Source organism: Bubalus bubalis, chromosome 20 (genome assembly GCF_019923935.1).
Source record: "Bubalus bubalis isolate 160015118507 breed Murrah chromosome 20, NDDB_SH_1, whole genome shotgun sequence".
NCBI classification, from domain to species: Eukaryota; Metazoa; Chordata; class Mammalia; order Artiodactyla; family Bovidae; genus Bubalus; species Bubalus bubalis.
In genome coordinates this window covers 48,164,863-48,190,787 of record NC_059176.1, presented here as the reverse complement: position 1 = coordinate 48,190,787, position 25,925 = coordinate 48,164,863, and the positions used below count along the sequence as shown (strand labels likewise).

Sequence of the window (25,925 nt, the reverse complement as noted above, 5' to 3'; positions counted from 1 at the left end):
ACCAGGCTCCTCCATCCATGGGATTTTCCAGGCAAGAGTACTGGAGTGGGGTGCCATCGCCTTCTCCGTGAGTCTCCCTAGGAATGCTGAAATGATTATACACAAGAATGGCCTTACTGATTTCCCCTACATTTTACACATTAATTTCATAACGGTGTTTTATGCATTAAGCAAAAAAGTTTTGGGTCAAAAAAGGGGAGATAAAAGCACATGCTGTTGAATCCACTATATCACTGGTGGGAATGAAAAATGGTGCAGCCACTTTGGAAAGCTCTCAAAAGGTTAAAAGTAGTTACAATACGACCCAACAATTCCACTTCTGGGGATATACCCAAGAGAACTGAAAACACAGGTACACACAAAAACATGTATGGGAAGTTACTATGCCTGTGTTCAAATTCATGTTGCTCAAGGGTCCACTGTATTCACACAATTTGTTATAATGAAAAAGTTAAATCTCTTAAAGAGTTCATTACATATAACAAATCTTACTTGGCTTGTTGGAAATGGGATGTTTGGAATTAACAGATGCTCTAATTAGAGTTCACATCAGTTGATAAGTGGATAAATAAATGTGAAATGCCTATTCAAAAAAGATTATTACGCCATAAAAAGGAATGAAGGAATTTCAGGTGGTTTACTGACTAAAACTCTGTGCTCCCAATGCAGGGGGCCTGGGTTCAATCCCTGGTTGGGAAACTAGATCCTGTATACTGCAACTAAGAGCTGGCACAGTTAAATAAATGATTTTTTTTTAAAGGAATGAAATTCTGATATATGTTACAAAATAGATGAACCCTGATAACATGTTAAGTGAAAGAAGCAGGGCAGAAACCGGAAGGAGAGAATGGGTGCTGACTACTGAGTACTAGGTTTCTTCTTGGGGTGATAAAAATGTTCTAAACTTAGATTTGGGGGATGGGTACACAGCCTGTCAAAGTACAAACAAACCAGTAAATTCTAACCTTTAAATGGGTGAATTCGGTGGTGTGTCAAATGTGTCTCAATATTTTTTTTAAAAAAGCTTTGGATCCCAAAATATCTTCACCGAGGGAGTACTGGTGTAGACAGTGAAATGGTAAACATTATTAGGTCCAGGGTGTCAAGCTCCAGCCATGCTAAGTGACGTTAGGAAATGGGATCAGTCTGTGCTCGGCTCTGCTCTGGAACCGAGGCACCGTCATGGGCATGTGTCCTGAGTAGTTTATGTGAGTTGAAAAACAAGTCAGAACTTTTTTTTTTAATATAAGAAAATAAGTCTAGTTTGGCCAATTGTTTTGGCAATGAAAACTGGCTTTGCCAATTAGTTTTCATGGTAGTCATGTCTCATTGTTTGAAAGAGCTAATTGGCAGCCATAAAGTTCTGACAAAACTATTATTTAAAAGCATATCACAGAATAAAAACATATGTCAAAAATATACTAGAAAAGATGTACTGAAGCTAATAGTATTTTGATTTCCCCAACTCCTGGATAAAGGAATCATTTGAATGAAAAGAGTAACAAGGATATCTAATAGCCACCAGAAAAGTTTGGTAAAACATATTTTTAAAGGTATATTTCCCAGAAAAAGTAAAGTGAATAAATAATGACCTGACTTATTTTGCCAAATGGTTCCAAATTCTTTCCTTTTCACAAAATTTGGAGGACTTAATTGAGATGTCAGCTGAGAGATCATTACAAATAATTTTCGATGACAGATCATTATATAATTTTGGCATATATATCAGGAGGAATTCAAATAACTGAGCATTAATGTAGAATAAAATGCTTTCCATTCCTATCTACATGCTTATATGAGCAACATTTCTCAATGCTATAAAATATACCTCTAAAAATAAGAAATATGAACTGACTTGATTGATCCATAGATAAATGTACTGAGAAAAAGTCCTAGCTCATTAAGTTACACATTCCCCATCAAAATTTATCCCTAAGAATTATTTTCAAAAATGTATTTAAGCTGTTTTATCAGTCATGTACTACTAATGTTATATATAATTCATTTGTTCAGTTAGGAAGAAAATTTTACTATAGGAAATTAAAAAAAAACAATTAATTTATATATATGTTTTTCTTTCAGGTAAATATGACAGAGTAAGCAATAAGACTTCATGCATAAAAATACATTACCTTAGGGTAAAATTCTATGGGGAAATTGACAGAGAAACAGTATTCTTTGTTACATTAACTGCATAAATGTCTGTTATTTTTCTTTCTCGGTTCATATTATAACGCCCTGAAGAAAAGGGATAAAGCCAATCTATTTTATTTCCATCCTCATATTTCCCAAAGACAAAGAATGTTATCACAGACTGGCAGGAGGAGAGAAGAACAGGGACCGTGGCTTCAACCCTAGGGGCACCTGTCTTCACTAGGGCCATGACACCACAGCAGTGGGGAAATTTAATCCAAACAAGGGGTCTATGGACAGAAAAGAAGATAAAAAATAAAAGTAACAGAAATTGTTGGTTAAAATCTTTTACTTTCAACTCAGGGATTTAAATTCTCCCAAATATAGAAGCACCAAATATATTAAAGGAGTAACAGACCTGCCCAAATTTTCATATTTTACCCACATTTACCAAAATTCTTCCATACGTTTCATTTATTCATTCTTACCGAGTGCCACGTATACACAGGGCACCACATGCTAGACTCAGGGAATGTACAATCCATGACTTTTCCAAGATATCCCCCCCACATCCTTGGGAGGACATATTAGAGGTGTCTACCTCTGAGCCTATATGTGCAATGCTTACTCAAAAAACACAGATTCGATACTTCCAAAAAGCTATTCAAAAGGTGAATTGAATTTGTATCACTTCTCTTAATTACGGACATTTGGTAATTAATATTACTGATTTAAAAGAATAGTAGATTGCATCTGATATCTATTGATGGAAAAATGCTAAAAACACTGCCTATTTTTTAAAAAGGATTTTTTAAACCAGTGGAAGACTTGCAGAAACAAATTTCCAGCATGTGGGTTCTTCACTAGAACCTAAACTTACAAGACATCTTAAATATAAAATGTTGTAATATAAATCAGTTATGGAAGAAACAATCTTTTTCTCTCCCAAATTTTATAAACACTCCTCTGCAAGTGAAATTAAAATATTGCATTCCAGTTTTTGTGATTACCTGCACAAAATTCTGAAGACTCTAAAATTCTTGGGCTTATGAATGCCAGTTTAATCTGCAAAAGGTCTCTGAAGCTATCTTAATCTCAAACCCCTTCACACTAGGGCTTCTCTCGTGGCTCAGATGGTGAAGAATCTGCCTGCTATGCAGGAGACCTAGGTTTGATCCTTGGGTTGGGAAGATCCCCTGGAGAAGGGAATGCTACCCACTCCAGTATTCTTTTTTTTTTTTTTTTTTTTTTAGTATATGTGCTGCCGAAGCGAGCACCACTCCAGTATTCTTACCTGGAGAATTTCAAGGACAGAGGAGCCTGGCTGGCTATAGTCCATGGAATTACAAGGAGTCGGACATGACTGAGTGACTAATACCACCTTCACATCCGTCCCCACATATGGCACTTAAAGAGTTCTGATAACCCACCAAAATGCTGCTGTTGTCTTTACTGATCATAATATTTATAGAGCCAGCTTATTTTCTTTATTTCCAAGTGAGCCAAGCTTTAAAAATTCACCCCAATACATTAGCAGCCATTATTCCCTCAGATATTCCTCAATCTCAAAGCACCCACTAATAAATCAGAAGGAAAAAATACATTAACCTTGGTAGACAACAGCTGTTTAAGTAAATGTTTGCTGAGTAAATGGAACCTGTCAGAGAATGTACTTGTCTTGACAAAGTCATACAGAAGTACAAAACAACTCAGTGCAACCTATACTGGGGATATTTTCTTATAGAAGTTTTTGTTATTGAACAGTTATGGTCAAATGGTGGCAAGCAGAAGCACTTTGCTGTTGAGATGAAAACAAAGTAAAAGAAAAGCTGCTACATACACTTTCTGGACTGTTTTCAACATCCTGGATATAGTTGGGACTTCAGAGGAAAATGACAAAGCAGTATCGTCTGTCCCTTTCATTATATACACTCTACGACAGCAGTCCCCACCCAACTTTTCTGGCGCCAGGGACTGTGCCAGAAAAGACGACTGGAAGACCATTTTTCCACAGGAGCTGGGGGGCGGGGATGGTTTCAGGATTCAAGCACATTACATTTATGATGCTGCCGCTGGTCTGACAGCGGGTGGAGCCCAGAAGGTAAAGGGAGCGATGGGGAGAGGCTGTAAATACAGATGAAGCTTTGCTCACTTGCCCACGGCTCACCTCCTGCTGTGCAGCCTGTTAGTTCCTAACAGGCCACAGTCCAGTAGCAGTCTGCGACCCCGGGTTGGGGTCCCCTGTTCTAGAATACACAGGAGCCAAAATTGGATAAATAAAAGCTAATTTATTTCTGAGACCATCCTAAGGTTTAACAGGTATGGCACACACTTTATCCCTACTTCCAAAATTGGTACTGGGATGAGAGTTTTAATTTCAGTGATTGAATAAAAGCCCCAGGGTCTTGGTTCCCAAATTCTGCTGCACATTGGAATCACCTGAGAATTAAAAAAAATTTTTTTTTAATACAACAACAATACATACTGGCTCCCAGCTCCTCAAATCCTGATGTAATTGGCATTAGAGATGGAAATACACCTTGGAGATGGAAATGGCTGCCCACTCCAGTACTCTTGCCTGGGGAGTCCCACAGACAGAGGAGCTTGGCAGGCCACAAGCCATAGGGTTGCAAAGAGTTGGAGACGACTGAAGTGACTTAGCACGCATGCACCCCAGGGACTGGGATTTTTGAAGACTCCACAAATGATCCTATTGTGCAACAATCGGGGAACCATGGCCCCCAGGTTTTAAAATGAATAACTTTTGACAACTTACACCTGAGGCCTGAGAATCTTCAGCTGAGTGAGTATGTCCTTCTGTACCCGGGGGTTGGCTGTGGCAGTGAGAGCCATCACTGGAACAGAAGGGAACTTCTGGCGAAGAATATTCATTCTTTTGTAATCTGGACGAAAATCATGTCCCCACTAGTTGGGAAAAAAAAACAAAAACCACTACTGCTTTTCAGACGACTCGGATCTTCTTTATTTACAGCATACACTTAATACACATATTAAGAACCACATTATTCTTCAGTGACATAGCAGAATAATTCAATCAATATTTTTTCTCTCGGCACTCAAAATCTAGATACTGTTGGCGGTATGTATTTACTGGTATGTCAAGACGTAGAGAATGGTACTTACCTGACTCACACAGTGCGCTTCATCAATGACAAAACGTGCCAAGAGCTTCCTCTCATACAGATTCTCCAGAGTAGAGATCAGCCTGTTACTCGCACAGACCTAGACGGGAAGTATGTCAGTCAGACATTTAAAACCATTTGAACACATCACCGTAAGAATCTGGTTGTCTTTAAGTTCCACTGTGACTTAAGTTGCATTAAAACCACATAAAACTGGTTCTGATTTCAATCTACGAACTGAATTAGAAAAAGTAATAGAAAATAGCAGATGAGACATTCTAGAATGTTCACCCACATTTAGCAAACAGTTATGTATTAGGTCAGTGCTTCTAAAACAATTTTTCTGCCTCAGTGTATCTCGGAGCCACCACAGGTTTATACTGGTGACAGGGTTACAGACATGTGTTACATGTGTGCATGTTGTTTGGGGGAATCATATACAAACATATGTACAATATATACACACATGTGTGCATGCTCAGTCGAGTCCAACTCTGTGACCCCATGGACTGTAGACCACCAGGCTCCTCTGTCCATGGGATTTTCCAGGCAAGAATACTGGAGTGGGTTGCCATTTCCTCATTCAGGAGATCTTCGAGACCCAGAGATCGAACCTGCGTCTCATGTCTCCTACACTGGCAGGTGGATTCTTTATCACTGTGCTACCTGGGAAGCCTGTATATGCATGGCTGGTACGTACAAGCCTGTATGTATGTATATTTCATAGCTCAGTCCATAACTGGGTCTAGAAACAATGACATCCCAGTAGCAGTGACCATATCTGGCACCCATGTCTTGACAGACATGTTGGAAGGACACAGAAGCCAGTGTGATGGAGCTTTTCCACTGGCCAAACCTAGAACAATTAAAACATCAAAACACACAATGGTAACCAATTATAACCCACTGATTAACTTAAGAATTCATGATTTCATATTGATATAAATAAATATGTGGGTAAAATGAAAAGGTTGTCCTTACAGGAGAATACCAATTAAATTAGAAGAATCATCACTTGGCACTCACTACAATAACTGGTGGGGACAATAAAACTCAAGTCAAAGTCTCACCAGACATAGGATATGTACACAGTTTCAGAATATTCCACAATAAGAGATCTACAATTACAAAAAAAATTACATTTATTCTTGTAATGAATAATTAACAAAAAAAAAGTAATTTTACAGTGGAGAAATCTGGCAGACACCATATTAACCAAATGATTGAAGTTAACAATACCAGTAATAGAATGAATTGACATCAAATGCCTCCTGATAGGCTGCACTGAGAACATATCACCACTTCTGTGATATTCCCCCCAAAATGAACAATGCAAATCTAATCAAGAGGAAATATAAAATCAAATTGTGTGACAGTCCACAAAACAACTGGTTTTCACTCAACTGTCAAGATCATGAAAGACAGAAATTGTTTAAACAGACATGAAGAAAATGGATAATCTAGGAATTTATTTTGCTATAAAGGATATTATTGGGACAACTAGTGAAATTAGAATAAGGTTTCATAAAGTAACAGTATTGTAGCAATTAATATTTTCCAATTTTGTTAATTGTACTGAGAATTCCTTGTTTTTAGGACATGCAATGAAGTATTTAGGGTTGAAAAGATATCATGTCTGCAACTTACTCTGAAATGTTTAAGGGAAAAACAGAGAAAGAATAATAGAGCAGTTACAATAAAACGTTACCATGTGGGTTTCTCAGTGAAAGTTATAGAGGAATTCTTACACTACACGCATCAGAAATTATGTCAAAAATTTAAAAACATGTGTTTTAGTGGGCTTTAATGAGATAACAGAAAAAATATACTGGTCCCTGCTCCCAGTTCCTGGAATAGGGTTCCTGAAACCCTTGTAAATTCTTAAGTGATTAGAGCACCAGGGGCTCCCCTGGTGGCTCAGTGGTAAAGAATCCATCTACAATTCAGGAGACAGAGGTTCGATTCCTGGGTCAGGAAGATCTCCTGGAGGAGGATAAATGGCAACCCACTCCAGTACTCTTGCCTGGGAAAATGCCATGGACAGAGGAGCCTGCGGGCTACAGTCCATGGGGTCACAGAGAGTTGGATATGACTGAGCGACTGAACAACAAGAGCACTGGGAGCACCTTTGGTCCTATTGAGGCGACTCTGGTTGGGCTCCTGGGTGGGAACTGGTCACTAGAAAGACTAGGATTAAAAGCTTTGGATTTTGAGTCCTACTCCCATCCTCCAGAGAAGGGAGTCAATGTAGAAATGGAGACTATAATTGATCATACCTATGTGAGGAGGCCACCATAAAATTCCAAAAGTATGGGGTTCAGAGAAGTTCTAGGTTGGCAAACACATCCACGTGCTTGGGGCTGACACACCCCAACTCCACAGGGACAGAAGCTCCTGTGCTTAGGACCCGCCTCATATACCTCTTCATCTGGCTGTTTATCTGAAGGCCTTTACCACAGCCTTCAATAAACTGGTGAATGTAGCTAAGTGTCTCCCTGAGTTCTGTGAGCTGCTCTTGCAAGTCACTGAATTCAAGCAGGAGGTCACAGGAACCTCATATTTGCAGCTAAGTCAGACGGAAGTTGTGGGTAACCTGTGGCTTGGCACCTGGAGCAGGGTGGTAATCTCGAGGGACTGAGCCCTTAACCTGTGGGGTCTGACACTATCTCTGGGTATGTAGTGTCAGAATTGAGTTAAACTGTAGGACCCCTAGCTGGTATCACAGAGGACCACTTGATGGAAGCAAAGACCTCCGTACCTTTGATGACTAGTGTGTAATATTCTATGTGAGAATTAAAGGAGAGAAACAAGGGAGGGAAAGACTCGGTATTTCCTTACTTGGTAAAGGAGAACTGGGTTGTTTTTCTAAAATAGCTGTAATATCATATTTTAAAATAATGATAGAAATACAAACCTTCTCTGGTGTAACATACAGAAGTTTTATAATTGGGTCTTTTTTTGATAACTGGAGGTAAATACTTGTAGCTTCTGAGTCCGTCTTATCACCTGTCAGATATGTAGCTGGGATCTGAGCATAAAAGTAGTAAACAATTTAAATTTTACACATTAATCTGACTCAAGCTTACATTTATCTTTAGGTTTTATAAATATTTTATAAGTCACATATCAAACCTGTCAAAGGAAAAGAGAATCTCAACATAATAATCAGTACATATTTTTTAAAAACCCTTGTTAACTGTAAGTCAAATAGTCTTCCCACTGTTTATTTCCTTTTCTTTTTCCCTGTTTCTTTACTTTCTTAGCTCTTCAGATTTGTAAGGAAGATAAATGTGAATTCATCATCTAAGAGATTCCAATTCTAATGTATGGCCATATTATTTTTTCAAGTAAATGCATCTTTTGGGTTTTAATGCACCACGACACTAAAAGGACCACAACCTCACGAATGGCTGAACAATGGCCACCATTTCTGTACTGAGACATCATCTTTGGAAAGAAAAATCAAAGCAGTGGTCTTGTTGAGGGGTGATGGTGCATAACCCTGAGAAGAGTTCTGTTTGGTCACAGTATGTAGGATTTAATAGACGGCATTCATAAACTTTTCTTAACCTCAGCCAGGAGGAAAAAGGACATACGTGTGTAGGCATGCACATGTGTGTGCATTTTAAGATATTAAGGTAGTGAGAACTAAGCTGATCTGACAGTAGTATAAAAAGAAATTCTTCCATATTAGAAAAAACAAATTTACATCAGCAATACAGGTTAAAGGTTCATACTAAAATGTGTTCTTCCAGAGTAAAACCAGATTGAACTCTAGAAAGTCATCTGTACCAGAACTCCCAAAGACTTGTACTTAAATGTAACAACCTAATATAACTGCTGTGCTTTAGTCATATAGTTCATGAACTATTTAATAAAAAAGGTTACCCAGAGTACTAAAATATAACTGTTTTTAAGTTATGCTATTCTTAGTATTTTTATTATAATTGGCAGTGTTTTAACTTACATCCAAGGAAGTCAGCTTTTGGACTTGATCTACTATAAGTGATCTCAAAGGGGAAATGACAATTGTGACCCCAGGAGAAACACAGGCAGGAAGCTGGTAACACAGGCTTTTACCACCTCCTAAAGGAAATGACCAAAAAAAAAAAAAAAAAAAATCCGTCAAGTTCTATGTTGAGAGCATGAAGGCAAAATGTACAATGCAAATGATATATAAAATTTAAAGTAACTAATAGGACACCAAGTGATATTCTCCACAGTGCCAAAATACGCCATATTTGAATGAGCCAAAGTATGTGGGCAACTTAAATGCATAAAAATTATCTTTAGGACAATCTTACATAGGTATACATGACAGCAAAAGCAAGCATCAGGGCAGGAAACTTAAATGCATCAGAAATACTTTAAAAGTCTGCTTGAGGATACCCTGAAAAATGCCCCCTTGAAACCCTAGAGGGTCTTGGAAGGCCTTGAATGAAAACTGCTGGATGAGGAGGGTGAGGATTCCACCACTGAACTGCCAATGCCTCAGACTGCTGGGCGAGGACGCCAGGGCCCTCCCTCTCCAGCTTTAGTTTTGCAGCGCCAAACTGGAGTCAAAACAGAAGACACACACTGAACGGCAGTAAAAGTATGGAAAGCTGCTGACTAAACAAACCAACAGCATCTAAAATGTAAGATCAGTCTGAGAAAATTCAGATGCCCAGTCAATGCTATTAATGACGATGGCGACAACTGATTGCTGGAGGCCACAACTAAGGCAAGTAAGAGGCAGAGGGAGACTAGTCCAGTAATGAAACCCCAACTTCCCACATTGCCGCTTGCTTTCTTTTCATTAATTGAAGCATAGGTGATTTACAATGTTCCCCTGCTTCTTATCCTAATGGCTAATTTAATGTTCTTATTTGGATGACTGTAAATCAATCACTCAACAGCTGTTATACACTTTAACAGCACAATGAAAAGTCTTGGATCTCTTCAAAACTGAAGACAAGAAAGAACTATGTCCCAGGCTTTTCACTTAATCCTCATGACACTCTGTGAAGGGGGTGCTTTGGTATAATTCCCACTGCACAAAGGAGGAGCCTGGGTTTGGGGGATGAAGTGCCTTGCTCACAGCCACACCGTTAATAAGTGGCAGAGCTGTGCTTTGAGCCCAGGGCATCACTCCAGAGCCGATGATTTCAACCACCAGGCCACATGAGGTAGTGCCAAATAAACTGCCAGAAGTGGTTGTGGTCTCTGACAGTAATTTTTTTGTTCTTGTTCCAGGCTAATGTAGACTAGAAAAAAAGAAAAATTCCCAAAGGAAAATCCTTGATCAATTCAACACAATGAGCTTTGAGGTGAGGATCTTAAAGGGCAATAAATGCTATCATGTCAACAACCAGAACAGAGGATATGAAATAATATACTTTCCCAACTGTGGCATGGGAGGATCAGAGGCCCCTAAATGATAGAAATATGGTGTAGGTGTTCTTTTTATTTCTATTAAAGGGCTTTCATTTAACATCTGCCAATGGATTCCTGCCAATTCATATCTAAAAATACATACCAGTGGGCATTAAAATAAAACAGTCTTCGCCAAGCAGTGCAGCATTGATCGCCTCTAGCTGATTAGTTCTAAAATTATGCAGGCCAAATTTCTTATGAAAAATCTTCATCATTTCTTTTGTATGAGGAAAATTAAGACTCTGGAAACGCTCATGTTTCGGATTTCTGGATGCTACATTCTGCTCCATCTTGTCTAAGAAAATAATGTTAAGAGAAATCAGGGCGTTATTGTAACCAATAAGCTTTAGCATTTGAACCCACTGCCCTGCAGAATCACTGGTGCAGGGTTTGCTACAGCACACCTTTCTTTACCTGTTTATCAGGGTTTCCTTGCTGCCCAGTGTCAAGGCCACCAGAGACTTCCTAAGGGCCAAGTTCAAATCTTTCCTTGACTTTTTTTTACAGCACCTACCCCTCCTATATATTCTCTCCTCCTTCTCTTTTGAACTTCAAGACAATCATGGGGGGACTTCCCTGGTGTTCCAGTGGCTAAGACCCTGTGCTCCCAATGCAGGGGGTCGGGGTTCTATCCCTGCTCAGGGAACTAGATCCCACATGCCTCAACTAAGAGTTTGCATGTGGTACTAAGACCCCCATGCAATGCATGTACATGGAACAGTCAAATACATACATACATATTAAAAAAAAAAAAAAAAAAAAAAAAAGACAGTCCTGGGTTTTCTACTCACTTTAACTTCCTTTTCCTGGCTCCATTTCCATCTGTCCCTGAAATTTGGGAGTCTCTGACACTTGGGACTGGGCTCAGCAGACATTCTTTTTCGGAATTTTCCTAGTTCTTTGACCTTAAACATCACTGATGTGCACAGAATGCCCAGATCTCTTTCTCAAGACTAGACTGACACCCTCCTAAGTCCCAGGGCTGCATGCACCTCCAACTCTCTGCAAGATACTTCCACCTGAATGACTTCCCAACACTTGAAGCTCAGCAAGCCTTAAAATAGCCCTCCTCAGCTCTGCTCCAAATCTGCCTCTGCCTCCTGACTTCTCTTTCTGTTCACGGTGTCACAGCTTTCTCAGTCACCGGGCCTGAAAGCTCAGAGTTATCCTAGCTCCCTATGACTCTCCCTCCATCATGCCACTCGCCTCTGCCCCCTCTTCCGCCCCCTCGCTGTCGCAACTCTGGGTGGGTGCCCACAGAGTGCAAAAAGTGCTCACTCCAGCTCTGGCAGTTCCTCTCACCCCAGCCCTCAACTGTCTCAAAGATAACTGCGAACACCAGGCATGACACACTCAAACATGACATAGAAATAAATCCATTAATGGTTATTTTAAAGGTCAACAGCATAGCTCCAAGAACAACCTCTGTGGGATTAAGTCATCAATGGCAAAAATAGGGAGGAATGCACTTTACACCATACATATATAAACTTAAAAAAAAAAAAAAAAACACCTTTTGATAACTTTATAAGGTCAATGAAAGGTTTTAAAATCAATTTTGGCTTTTCTCTGCAGCCTTTACAATGGCTAATTTCACTATTCCAAAAAGTTCTCTCACTAAACTGTGAGCTCCAAGCAGGCAGGAACTCTTTGTTATCCATCTATCACTAGGACCTGAGCATAGCACATGGTGGCCACTCAGGAAATATTTGCTGAGTGGATTAAAATGATCCTAGACCAAAAAAATGATTTGACTGACTAAAGAAATTTCTGAATTCTTAGGTTTCTTAGGTTGCTGTAAATTTTAGTATTTTGACATAAAACCTGTTCCACTGCTTTATAAACATCATTTCTTATCAATCCAGGATTCTAAAAATACACACAACGACATTTTAAACATATAAATTCAGCTTTGCTTTTTATCCATCCCCCAAATTGTTAAAACTTGGCCCTCATGAGCTTTATTGTTAGGGACTAAAAAATGTTAAAGGCAAAGCACATTTGTAACGACTTTTAGAGCTTTACTACAATAGGTTATAATTACACATTTTATAAAACTACAGCTGGTACCCAGACAAAAGAGCAACTTGCTTCTGAAATTGTGATTTGTAATTCATATTATCAGCAGAAATTTGCATAGAAACAATGTCATTCTCAGGCAATGATGATTTGCTATGGTTTCTCTTGTACAATTCCTATTTTGGACAGTTTTGTTGTCAGAGAAAATATAAGCATTCCATTTATTGTAAACTTACCAGGGTAATTCGGAATTGACTCTGAGAAGTTTTTATTTTGAGTAGTAGATGCCCCTGGAAGGCAGTCTGTCTTGGCGGAAGAGGGTCTTTCTGACACTGATTTAACTGGTCGACCTTCCTTAATGGGTGGGTAGGCAGCTGTGGAAGATTTGCTGGCTGCTAAATTTTGCATCAGATTTTCCCAGTCATCATCATCATCGTCAAAGTCATCTATGTCAAAATTGTCAATCTCGCAAGCAGCCTGGAGCTCTCTTTCCAAGTCATTTATGGAGGTGGTATGTTTATTCTGATCTTTCACAGCCGTGCTTGTGAGAACATTTCCTGGGAAATCAGGGCTTTCATTTCTTTTCTCTGCCCTCGGTGTTTCAGCCCAGTTGCTACTTACAAAGGACTTCTGTAAATGGGAACTGAATAGCGGTCTTTCAAAGGGACTCTTTGTGGTGGCTGAGACTCCCGTCTTTCCTAGGGGAGGAGTCAGTAAATGTTCCCGGGTGGACATGGAATTTGAGGGGAGGTGTGGAAGAGTGAACTCCTTCACAGCATTCCCTGCAGGACAGGAGTCACCCTTCCGAAACGCGTAAGGTAAGGAAACAGAGGCCGAGTCCTCCAAAGGGCTCTCCAGGGGATCAGGCCTACACCCCCACATGGCGCTAAGAACACTGGCATCACTGGGATCAAAATCCGCTTCAGCTAGGAGTTTCCTTCTGAAGAGAGAACACAGGATGCCAAATTAACAATGAGTAGTTGGCAATGGTGTGGGCTTTCCTGGTAGCTCAGTGATGAAGAATCCGCCTGCCAGTGCAGGAGATACAAGTGCGATCCCTGGGTGGGGAAGATCCCCTGGAGGAGGAAATGGTAACCTCCTCCAGTAGTCCTGCCTGGAGAATCCCATGGACAGAGGAGCCTGGTGGGCTACAGTCCATAGGGTTGCAAAGATTCAGACATTACTTAGCAACTAAACAACAACAGGCTGGCAATGGTAGGGTACACACAAGTTTATATTTAGTTTTCATGCCAAACTGGCAAAATATTTCCAACCTTAAAAATCTGAATACAAATGCTAAAGGAACAGTTTGAAAAAGTAAATTAAGACATAATGTAGAGCACAGGAAACTCTACTCAATACTCTGTAACAACATATGTGTGTGCTCAGTTGCTCAGGCATGTCTGACTTTTTGAGAACCCATGGACTGTAGCCCAGTAGGCTCCTCTGTCCATGGAATTTTCCAGGCAAGAATATTGGAGTGGGCTGCCATTTCTTCCTCCAGGGGATCTTCCCGATCCAGGGATTGAACCCATGTCTCTTACGTCTCCTGCATTGGCAAGCAGGTTCTTTACCTGGGAAGCCCTGTATTTTTGGGAAGCCCAAAAATAACGTATTTGGGAAAAGAATCTGAAAAAGAATAGATACATGTATATGTATAACTAAGTCATTTTTTTGGTATACCTGAAACTAACATAACATTGTAAATCAACTATATTCCAATCATAGAATTAAAAAAAAAAAATGACAGTGATAAGTATGCTACACAATTTGTGGGGCAGAATGCCTGGAAATCTTGCCCTGTATGTTTGACACTTACAATGTCGGTGGAAATGCAATCAGATCCAGAAGGAGAAAAGTCAAGATACCTTATGTCCCGCTGCTGGAGCAGCTTGTTCCCACAATCCAAAGCTTTCAGCTCATCATCAGGAACAGCATCAACTAATTTACAGATTCGGTCCATCACACGGATAAGCTGCTGCTGTAAACTTGTCTGTCTAGCTGTAAAGTAATTATGCTATGAATATTTTTCACCACCAACAAAAAAAGACTTAAAATCTTGAAAGCCCTGCATGTAACACCTGAAGTAGTTTAAAAACAGGATTCTGAACAATAATATATTCTCCCGTTATCTGCCTCTGAAATCATCTGAAATCAGACTGGCTCTAATCTGTATCATGAGAGCTAAAAACTGCTATCGTTTCATTTCCTGCTAATTCTTATTATAAGGTAACCAAGGTTGCGGTAAGATAGAAAAGTTTTATGATTTTTTTTTTTTACTTTTTCAGATGTAAATCTCACCGTGCCCACACAGAATACATCATACAGTTTGGACAGGTAAGAGCTCCACTTGTTGCTCTCGTCTGCCTGCCAACCAGAGCTTCCTGACAGCACGGCACTTACACTTCCCTTTTGGAGACCACGCCCACCCTCCACCCCACCCCCACCTCCTCAGTGGGCATGGACGCGAGGCAGTTCAATGAGAATCAGATCTGAGAGTTTTTTGACTGACTGGAAAAGAGGACCTCTCTCTTCAACAAGCTGGACTGGCTGCAGGTGGCCAACTCTGCCACCCTGAGGGAAAATACAAGCTTGAAAATAAGGCCAACATAAGGGAAAGCAGAAAACAGAGACGGAGGGAAACAGAGGATTGAGATGGGGAGACATGAGAGGCAGGTGTGAGAGAGAGATGCCTGCTAACACCTGTACGGACACATGGATCCAGGCAGCCCACTCCACACTTTCACACTTCAGCTGTATAACTAAGAAATAGATAGAGGAGGGGTGGCTTTAGATGAAGCAAAGGAAAAACAATGGGTTAGGGGAGCAATGGGAAGCAAGAAACATGCCTACCGACCCCTGGGGCCTAAGGTGTTCAGGTGAAATAAACAGTTTAGGCAGCTACAGAGGCAACAGTATTCTCAGAGACAATCAGAGAAAAGGAGGCGGCTGCTGGGAAGTTATTGAGCGAGGGAGCCAGCTGAAGGGTCTAAGGAGAGGAAGCGAGGACAGATGAGCATGGGGGTGTGGACACGACCCCGATGAGGGGACCCGCATGTCCATGTGAAAACGACGTGGGAGTGAGGACTTTCACTAGCGACTGACGTAAACAGGGTCCTGAAGTATGAAGTGGTTCAAGTGCACTCACTGGGCTCCTGTTTGACATCTGTTTTCTCTGGAAGGAGAACGGGCATTGGATTGGAAAGAGGAGGATAAACAACAGTCCAAAGGAAATGAAAACCAAGACAGGCTCAGAGATACAGTTATTGGAAAGGAGCTCAAGTCTCTTTGTCTAGACAGATTACACCTCAGAGTACAAAGGAAACCTGCAAAAGAAAGTCTCACTAATACATGAGGCGTCTAGTTAATAGGAGAGTTGAAGGGAGAGTGAAGACAGTCAAACATTGTTCTAATTTTCAAAAAAATTCTAAAGGGATGCCAAAAGCTACAGGCTGGTGTTCTTAAAGTTAATTCAAGGCAAAATTCTAGAACATGTTATCAAATGGCTGCTTTGTGAGCTCTAAGAAAAAGAGGAAACAATTACAGAGTTTGCAAGAGTTCATAAAAATACAACAGCCATCTCAACGTAGTTCCTTTTTTGAAAGGATCACTAGACTAGTCGGCAGATAACAAAAGGCCCCATTTATTGAAGGCCTGCAATGCAAGGGGCACTTTACCTTGAACCCTGACAACAACCAGGCAAGGCAGATACTATTCTCATTTAACAGAAGGAACAAAAGCTGCGGTCCAAAGAGGCTGAACTACTTTGGCACGGTCACCAGCCAGGAGTAGGAAGAGGAAGGCTTGCACACAAGGTCAGCAATGCTCTAGAGCCAGTGACCCACCTTTTTCCTCTCGCTGCCTCAGACTTTTCAAATTCTGGAGTCAATTGAGCGAGTCTTTCGCATCCCCAGGGACAAGGGAGAGAAACACAGTCTGAAGGCAGATTTGTAACAAGATGAACACGAGGTGGTGATGAACAGACTGCTGTCAGCTGAGAGGGAGGCCACTAAGGACATTGTGTAGGGCTCTGTCCTTGCTCTCGTCTTAGCCAACCATTTCATCAGTGAAACCTGATGATGCAGGAGCAGTATGGTGCAGTGGCTACCAGTGCAAATTCAAGAGTCTCAAGACTGCTGGGTCCAAATCCTAGCTCTGCTGCTGTCTAACTCTATGACCATGAGTATTATTTAGCTCTCTGGTACCTCATACCTTGGTTTCCTTATTTGTAAAATGGGATAACAGAAACTATCTTAAAGGATCATTGTGAGGATTAAATTAATTAATATTGTAATGCACTTGGAAGAGTGCCTACATCAGGTATTTCAGGAGCATCTTTAACAATAAATTCAGAGACGAAAATAAACAAAAATTCAGAGGAAACAGGAACCACACCAAGAGATCACTACACATGTATGTGCGTGCGCGCGCACACACACACACACACCGTACAGCAACTCTCAAACACACATTCACATACCCCCTAAGTACAATACCCATCAAATAAGAATAGAAAACATTACAGAAATACTCATAGATTACAATGCAGCTGTTGGAAATTAATCTGATAAAAATGAAAAATTCCATGCAAGAGTTAATTTAAAAACCGACGACATCTCTCAGAAAGCAAAAAAGGCAAGAGATAAAAAACAGAAAAGTTAATTAACAGAGGTCTAATGGTCCAATAGCTGAAGTTCCAGAAGAGTGAAAGAGAAAAGAGGAATCAAAAAGAAGAAAACAAAAAGAAATAATACCAGGAAAAATTCAGACTGCTGCCACTAAGTCACTTCAGTCATGTCTGACTCTGTGCAACCCCACAGACGGCAGCCCACCAGGCTCCCCCATCCCTGGGATTCTCCAGGCAAGAATACTGGAGTGGGTTGCCATTTCCTTCGCCAATGCATGAAAGTGAAGAGTGAAAATGAAGTCGCTTAGTTGTGTCCAACTCCTAGCGGGTCACCCCATGGACTTCAGCCCATCAGGATCCTCCATTCAGACTAGAAGGAAACAAATTTCTAGTCTGAAAAAGCCTTTGGGAAACAGAAATCAGGAGTGAGAAGGAGACAAAGCAGTTTTTCAAAGCCTTTAGGTGCTACTGGATTATTTATACTAGATATTTAATAGAAAATTTAAAAATGAATTAGAAATAAATCAAGCAAACAAAAAGTATTAAACTTTAAGTGAACACCAAACCCAGAGAGCTTGGAGGATGGTCTAGAAATCAGTACCTATAAAAAAGAGGTAAAAGATCTAATATTTAGCTCTAGGGACTTCACATTTATCTCACAAAGATTAAAGCTACAGGAAGGCAAAATTTTGGTGCAGTATGAGAAAAAAAATTCCTCCTCTATTCTAAAAACACTACTTATTAGAGAGTCATTTGGTGAGAAAACAAGTTTCTGAGTTTCGGAGTTATCTGAACAAATGCTGGTGGTTGGTTATTACGGATGATTCACTATTAGATCAAAAGAAACTACAGATTCATCATCTTATACTATACAGTCACAGGCTAAGAATACAACCTTACTTTGTTTTCAAAAGTAAGCAGCTACAACATGTGTTACGTCTAAAATTCTTTTGTACCTTCACAGCTTGTGCTGGTTTCTCGATTAGGCTGTTGTGTGGCCATTTCCTTGGGTTTTGACAAGTCTTCTGATGTGCTAAGACTATGCTTTTTGTCAGAGGTGTCAAGATCCTTCAACATACTACAAATTAAAAAAACATTAAACTGATCAGAGTACAGACTAGACCAAATGCATACTTTTCCCTCTAATACTTCCCACAACTGGTTAGACACTATGTAACAGAAAAGAGAAACATGTCTCTGTATCTCTATTGTAAAACCTCTTAGGTGGTGGTTTCGTCGCTAAGTCATGTCCGACTCTTTTGTGACTCCATGGACTGTAGCCTACCAGGTTCCTCCGTCCATGGAATTTCCCAGGCAAAAATACTGGAGTGGGTGCCATTCCTTCTCTAAGGGATCTTCTCGGTCCAGGGATCGAACCCTTGTCTCCTGCACTGCAGGTGAGTCCTTTACCAACTGATCCACCTGGGAAGCCATAGCTGGTCCTCAAAGTTTGCCATCTTTTGGCCCTGATATTAACACACATAAACATGGTCGTTCTGGCTGGATATAAAAAATACTTTAAAGTAACAAAATAAATTAGTATTAACTAAGTGTTAGAGAGAAGATACTATGGCAATCCGAAGAAAGCTAAAGCTTATGAAGGAGGGAGACTGTCAGTTTACTCTCATTAGGCAATAGAGCTCAGGGTTACCATAGGAGCATAACTGGAGATAAAGCTGTAAAGACAATTTGGGGTCTGCAGAGAGAGGATTTTGAGGGCCAGCTAAAGAGGTTTAGGAATACAGGAGATACAAAAACATGTTCTCCTTTTTGTTACATATTTTCTGACCATTACATCTCTGAAATAAGTTCAGAAGTCAACCAGCACTTTAAAATGTAATAAAATATAACAAAATTTAAGTGTGCACTGCACATAAAGCATTTGTGAAAATCCTCTTTTAGTTTTATAATATATACAAATATGTATACAAGGTTGCAGTTGAAAATATATACAGAGAATTTATCTCAGAAACAACCTTAGAAAGAACCATTTTCCAAGTGCTGAAGATCTAGGTAAAATATACTAAATTGTGGTATGACAACTCAATAAATTATGTAGCCATTAAGAGGAATAAAAATAATGACTATGCGGCAATATGGAAAACGTTTTAAAAATAATGTCAAAAGAAAAGCAGATTGAAATATGATAGCAACATGTTGATTATGGCAATATAAAAATCATACACACATATAGAGAAGGAACAAAACAATGTGGACAGGGAGAGGGGAAGAACGAATCAGGACTACGGGGTGCAAATACAAACTGGGCTTCCCTGGCGGCTCATAAAAAAGCTGCCTGCAGCTCAGGAGACCTCGATTCAATCCCTGAGTTGGGAAGACCCCTGAAGAGAATGGCTATCCACTCCACTATTCTTGCCTGGAAAATTCCATGGACAGTACAGTACATGGGGTCACAAAGAACTGGACGTGACTGAGCAACTAACACTTTCACTTTCATATACAAAATAGACAAGGTACAAGGATTTACTGTATAGCACAGACCATTACATTCAATATCTTTTAACAATCTATAAAGGAGTATGATCAGAAAAAGAAAAATATAAACCCTAAATCGCTATGCTGTACACCTGAAACTAACACAATATTGCAAATCAACTATACTGCAATTAAAAAAAATAAAATAAAAATAAAAAAACTTAATGTGGATAAAGAAAATGTTTGGTTTGTTGGACTCTAAGACTATCAGTCAATATCCTGTTAAAGTGGCTACAGTGTTATCTGTGCAATACACACTTGAAATAACCCTACACTGGATCTTAGCCCATTTGCCATTAATTACGTCATCTCACACAATCCCCTGTTCCTCCCTAGGCTTCAACTCCTTCACCTGAGAAATAAGAATGCTGTTGAATAATGCTATGTGAACTCGTGCTGAGTTTTTTCCCCACAACTCTGTCTGCATTTTTATGGGGGAGATGAAAGAGGGGAACTTTTGGAGTTTTTCTGTTTTGTTGTCAAATAGCAATCATGCTTCACCCTCTCCCACCTCTGTAAACATCTCAACCCACCTGTTAAAACAAAAACCCAGAGAAACCAGCTTATGTAGACAAACACCTCCTTCCTGTCTGCCTTCCTTCCTTCAGGTGATATACTAGAGGGATTTGTTTCTCATCAAAATATAGTTAGCAGCATAGTATGTATCAGACCTCTCAACTGAGTGGATTTAGGCTGGAGCCAGTATGGCGGTAACAATGACTATTAGTATTTTAAGCTACTAACGAACTATGTGGATTCTCTATTTTCCCATAACACCACCAATTAATCACAATCATGTCACAAATTTATCAAAATTCAGTGAATAACAAATACCAATGGTCAATTCTATTAATATTTGGATTAAGAAAAATTTTTAAAAGAAGAAGAAAGGACACTTTACTTAGTAAAAGTCACTTCACAAAGAAGGTGTTAGTTTGGGGTCATTTCAGGTCTAGGAAATCAGTATCTTTAGGACTACATTCCACATATCAAGATCAACTACATAAAACCATTTGGAGGTGCCATGTAATTAATGATAATTGGACCATATAGTTTTAGAATGCCAACAATTAAATAAAATTTATATAAATAGGAATTTCTTGATGTGTTCATTTGAATACAAAACAAACTGCATTAGCATGAAATTAGTCAATTCTGAGGTGACATTACACAACTAAAATTACTTCAGCTATCTCAGAAACAGTGTTTATTAATTAATAAAACTATTTTACCTAGAGCATTTTAAAGAGGACGAGGCAGAAGTCATTCCTTCTTCTGGAGAAGGTGGGACAAAATCTATGTCATAATCATCTTCGTCAAGCTCAATGCATGAAGACTTCTCCACTGAATGTAATTCTGTTTCTTCCAAGTTTTTCTTCTTTTCACAATTACCTAAGTAAAACAACTGATGGTTATCCACTTTAAACACAGCAGTGTGTACATGCCACCCCAAACTCCCCAACCAACAGGATCCGACTGTGCAGCACAGGGAACTCTGCTCAATGTGATGTGGTGCCTGGACGGGAGGGGAGTCGGTGGGGGGGGGATGGATACATGGATGTGTATCGCTGAGTCCCTTCACTGTTCTGCTAAAACCATCACAACACTGTTAACTGGCTACACCCCAATACAAAATAAAAAGTTTAAAAAACAAAGTAAAATAGTTGATAAGTGTAGGTTATTTTAATATTAATGAGCCAGAAAGAACAGGGTGTGAGCACTTAAAAGTGAGTGCTTTGGACAAGGTAAAAGCATTCGCAGCACTTTGTACTGATGAGTTCTCTCCTTTCACACATTGATGTTGGCTTGTTTCTTCATGGAAGAGGACTGAATCAACTGGATTAAGTCCAACAAAAGCTGGACTGACGCTGATGATTTGCTTAAGGATTTTCATGACTGTCTCCAGTCAAATTATGAAACTCATATTTAGTATCAGTCCTTTCATTTCTCTATTTTTCATTCATATTTAAATAAGGGTAAAGTACAGTAAGTAAGCCTGAGGGTTATACAAGTACCATTATTGATACAGATAAACTATGTCTGCCTTATCCCAAAGGCGTCTTAGTTATTTAAGTCTCCCAGAATACATGTCTCTCTCAACTATGTGGGAAAACAGTGCCAAATCGTTGCTCTCTCGTTTACCTTTTGCCAAATCTTCTCTTCATAAATAGTAACACATTTGATTAGACTATAGTCTTGCGTATAATCAGTCACTTTTCAGTCCCCTCTTACCCTGCAGTAACCTTGATGGGATTCGGTGTTTAAAAATATTAGTCTCATATTTACAATTATTTTGTAAGGTGGGTACCTCCACATATGGCTGATCTCAGCTATTAAGTTCTAGACATCTAATAACTATGAGACCTAAACAGAAAACTATTTGAATGTAATTTATAATACTTGAATAGCATGATTATATTGTATTATTCATCAGCATTAGGCAGTGCAAATCATAAAAGAATCATAACACAAAGGCTTTGTTTTATCCCAATTCTACTACCAACTAGTTAGCACACCATCAAGAAGCCACTTGAACTTCTATGGAAACTTCTCTTCTTTTTATTGAAGTATAGTTGATTTACAATATTGGGTTAGTTTCAGGTATACAGCCAAGTGATTCAGTTTTTTGCAGATTTTATTTCATCACAGGACATTACCAGATAATGGGTATAACTCCCTGTGCTACACAATAAATCCCCACTGCTTATCTATTTTATGTACAGTAGTTTGTATCTATTAATTTCATATTCCTAATTTGTCCCCCCCTCCACTTCCCTCTCCCCTTTGGTAACCATAAGTTTGTTTTCTATGTCCCTGCTTCTGTTTTGTATATTAATTTTTATTATTTTTTAGATTCCACATGTGATATCACAGTAATTTTCTTTCTCTCTCTGACTTATTCCATTAAGCATTATATTCTCTACATATTTCTTTGTATTTAAAATCACAGAACTATCCTTGCTAATATAAAAACTGTATTAGCAGAATAAAATCTTTCATTTCCTTAGTATGCAAGAACGTGGCCCACAGATGGTTTAATAAGCACCTCTATATATCTTAAGGACAAAAGTTAAATCATATTTGCGACTCTTCCCAATGTCTAGCTTTGAATAAACTAATACAATCAACCTTTTGAAATGAAATAATAATTTTTACCTCTTTCCGCTCCCAAATGAGTTTTTAACGAGTGATTTTCCTGAGTATCTTCATTTATCAGCTCTTCGGGATCAGGGTCATCATCAATGCAAATCACATCACTACTTAACCATTCTGAGTCATCCTTCTGTTTCTCAGTCAAATGTTCCTGCTTGCTCTCAGAGAAGGAGGGAGCCAAATCAGTCTCCCCTGTATGTGTTTTATTAAGCTGTGCTTTTACTAAGTTCCTCTTAGATTTTTTTGATTTCTGAGCAGTGCTTACTCTTACGAAGTGGTTTTTACATGGTGTCACAAATGCTTTAGAATTTCCAGAAGTATCGAAGTCATCCATATCATCCCAATCATTGAAGGCAATAAGAGAATCTGATGAGGAACTAAATTCTAATTTCTTGAAAGTAGCATTGAGGGATTGTTTTATAACCGGTGTGTTCTGGGCCGTACATGAAACTTCCTGGGGAACCTGCGACAAACTTGGCAATAATGGTTTTGAACCAGCTCTCTTAGATTGCGGTCTGGATGGAGTGCTTTTAAAGTCATTGATCCCTGTCTGCTGATTGGTGGTGTGGGGTAAAGGTTCACTGAAGGAAAAGGCCTCAGTGATATTAACATCTTTATCACTCAACACAGGTGTTTTTGCCACTGACACACTAGTTACAGAGACATCGTTGGCTGAAGGCACTTTCTTTTTAAAAGTGAAACCTCTGAAAAAGAATTGAAAAACTGAATTAGATGGATTCATTTTAACAAACCCAGAAAGTATACAAAACTCTGGTTTTTTTTTTTTTTTACTAATTTATATAATGACTTACCTTCATTGTATCCCAAATGAGCAAAGAATCTATATGCCTCTCTGACTTTAAAATATGTTAGGAAACTTACATTATGCTTTGTATGCTCTGATCCTTCCTATTCAGGAGCTCATTACTCAGCTTTGAGACTATCCAGGCCATTCCCATTACTTTGCCTCTCAGGCTCATAGTCCTTAATTAACAACCTCTCCAGAGAGGGGGAAAGCAAAAGCAAAGAAGAGAAAAGATGCAAATGTGACTACTTGTTGCGACTCTGATAAAAGTTTTATGCGGAAAAGAATTAAAAACTTCCAGCTCTGCTGAAATCTGAAAGACAAGTGAAAGGGGCAAAGGCCCTGGCCATCTGCGGGCTTTACTGACATGAAGGTCAATGGTAACTTTAAAGTCAAGCACAAAGAATGTGCCTAGAACCTGCTAAGGGCACAATGAGGGCTATACATCATTAGGTCTGTTAGAAGGACTTTGGAGTACAGCTTGAAGGAAAGAACAGAACTGGAGAGCTATAGTTTCCTTACAAATGGTTTTTGAAAAGGACATAAAATTATATTAAGATACTAAAAATACCGATTTGGGTCTGCCCTGCTGGCTTAGTGGTAAAGAATCCACCTACTACTGCAGGAGACATCGGTTCGATCCCTGGTCTGGGACGATCCCACATGCCAGGGAGGAACTAAGCTCGGCTGTCACAACTACTGGTTCTGTACTCTAGAGCCCAGGAACCACAACAAGAGAAGTCACCACAATGAGAAGCCCGTGTACCGCAACTGGAGAGCAGCCCCCATGCATCATAACTAGAGAAAAACCCACACAGCAATGAAGAGCCAGCACTGCCAAAAAAAAATTTGTTTTAAATAAAAAATACCAATTTGCTCATATTTACAAGATTCATTGTTCACTCAAAGAATATTTATTGAGCAAATATCACGTGCTAGAAACTGTGCAAAGGTGCTGAACAATTCATTATCTGGTGTTGCTAAAAGATGCTCTATTATTATTTTGCAAGTGGGAAAACCACTGACCCTCTCATTTTCTCATCTCTACAATGAAAGAGTTGTAAGAGATGTTTCTTTTCACTTGAGTGCTGGTGTCCGTATGAAAGCAAACTAAAGTACTTACGAAGATTTCGGTTTTGAAAGACTCAATTTATTGTTAAGCTTTCTTGCCGAATGACGTTCCAGTTGTTCCTGTAGATTATTTTGAGGAACAGCAGCCATGATCCTGAAAAATAAGGGAGAAAAAATCAGTGGAATTACATGCTTTGCATTAATCACAATATTTACTGTTCCAACTGTGCCCAGAGTAATGAGACTTTTTTTTGGACAAAAAACTGTTTTGACATTTAAAACAGGTGACATTTGAAATACATAATCTTTAACTGAAAGCTCACTTACATAGAAAAATGACCTGGTTTTCCCCCAATGCTAAAAAAAGCACAAAAGATATTATTAGGGAAGGGCTTATTAGGAAAAGGCTTGCAGAAAAAGGGGACCTGGCCTAGGTCTGAAGAATAGAGGGAAGGCAAATGGGGAGAGAAGTGTGAGAAAATGATCAAAACACACTGAAAATACAAAGAACAAAGGAATAACTGAGTTCTCCGCCCGAGGGGAAATCGGAAAAGAAGGATGAGCACTGTCAATGAGAGCAATGGTTTACCAGCAAGATGCTGTGCTTTGGAATCATCTAGTCTCAACCTGAAAGAACACTTTTACCAAGCATATAAATTGTGACACCCCTGAGCTAATTCCTGGGATAATATGTAGCTTAGAGGCTTCCCAGGTGGTGCTAGTGGTAAAGAACCCAACTGTCAATACAGGAGATTTAGATGCGGGTTCGATCCCTAGGTTGGGAAGATCTACAGGAGGAGGAAATGGCAACCTGCTCCGGTATTCTTGCCTGGGAAATCCCATGGACAGAGGAACCTGGCAGGCCACAGTCCATGGGGTCACAAAGAGTTGGACATAACTGAGCACCACCCCCACAAGCATTAACCATCAATGTGTAGGTTAAGCCGTCTTAAAATTAAGGGGGCCAGAGACATTCCTGGTGATCCAGTGGCTAAGACTCCGTGCTCCCAATGCAGGGGGCCTGGGTTCAAAACCTGCTCAGGGAACTAGATCCCACATGCGA

General features: G+C 39.5%; 1 protein-coding gene across 6 annotated transcripts in view; it reads right to left on the bottom strand.

The window, feature by feature from the left end:
- Positions 1-25,925, bottom strand: part of BLM (BLM RecQ like helicase) — a 92,029-nt gene that overhangs the window by 41,291 nt on the left and 24,813 nt on the right. For 4 of the 6 annotated variants that reach the window (XM_044933425.2, XM_044933423.2, XM_006058271.4 and 1 more), the window contains 11 exons: positions 24,915-25,016; positions 22,990-23,690; positions 21,066-21,225; positions 18,294-18,415; positions 14,579-14,711; positions 12,947-13,650; positions 10,795-10,986; positions 9,244-9,362; positions 8,191-8,304; positions 5,278-5,376; positions 4,910-5,058 (listed from right to left, as the gene is read on the bottom strand). In XM_044933425.2, the coding sequence (XP_044789360.2) occupies positions 4,910-5,058; positions 5,278-5,376; positions 8,191-8,304; positions 9,244-9,362; positions 10,795-10,986; positions 12,947-13,650; positions 14,579-14,711; positions 18,294-18,415; positions 21,066-21,225; positions 22,990-23,690; positions 24,915-25,012 (2,591 nt within the window). In that variant the 5' untranslated portion in view covers positions 25,013-25,016. The other 2 variants (XM_044933427.2, XM_044933426.2) reach the window with 2 other exon arrangements.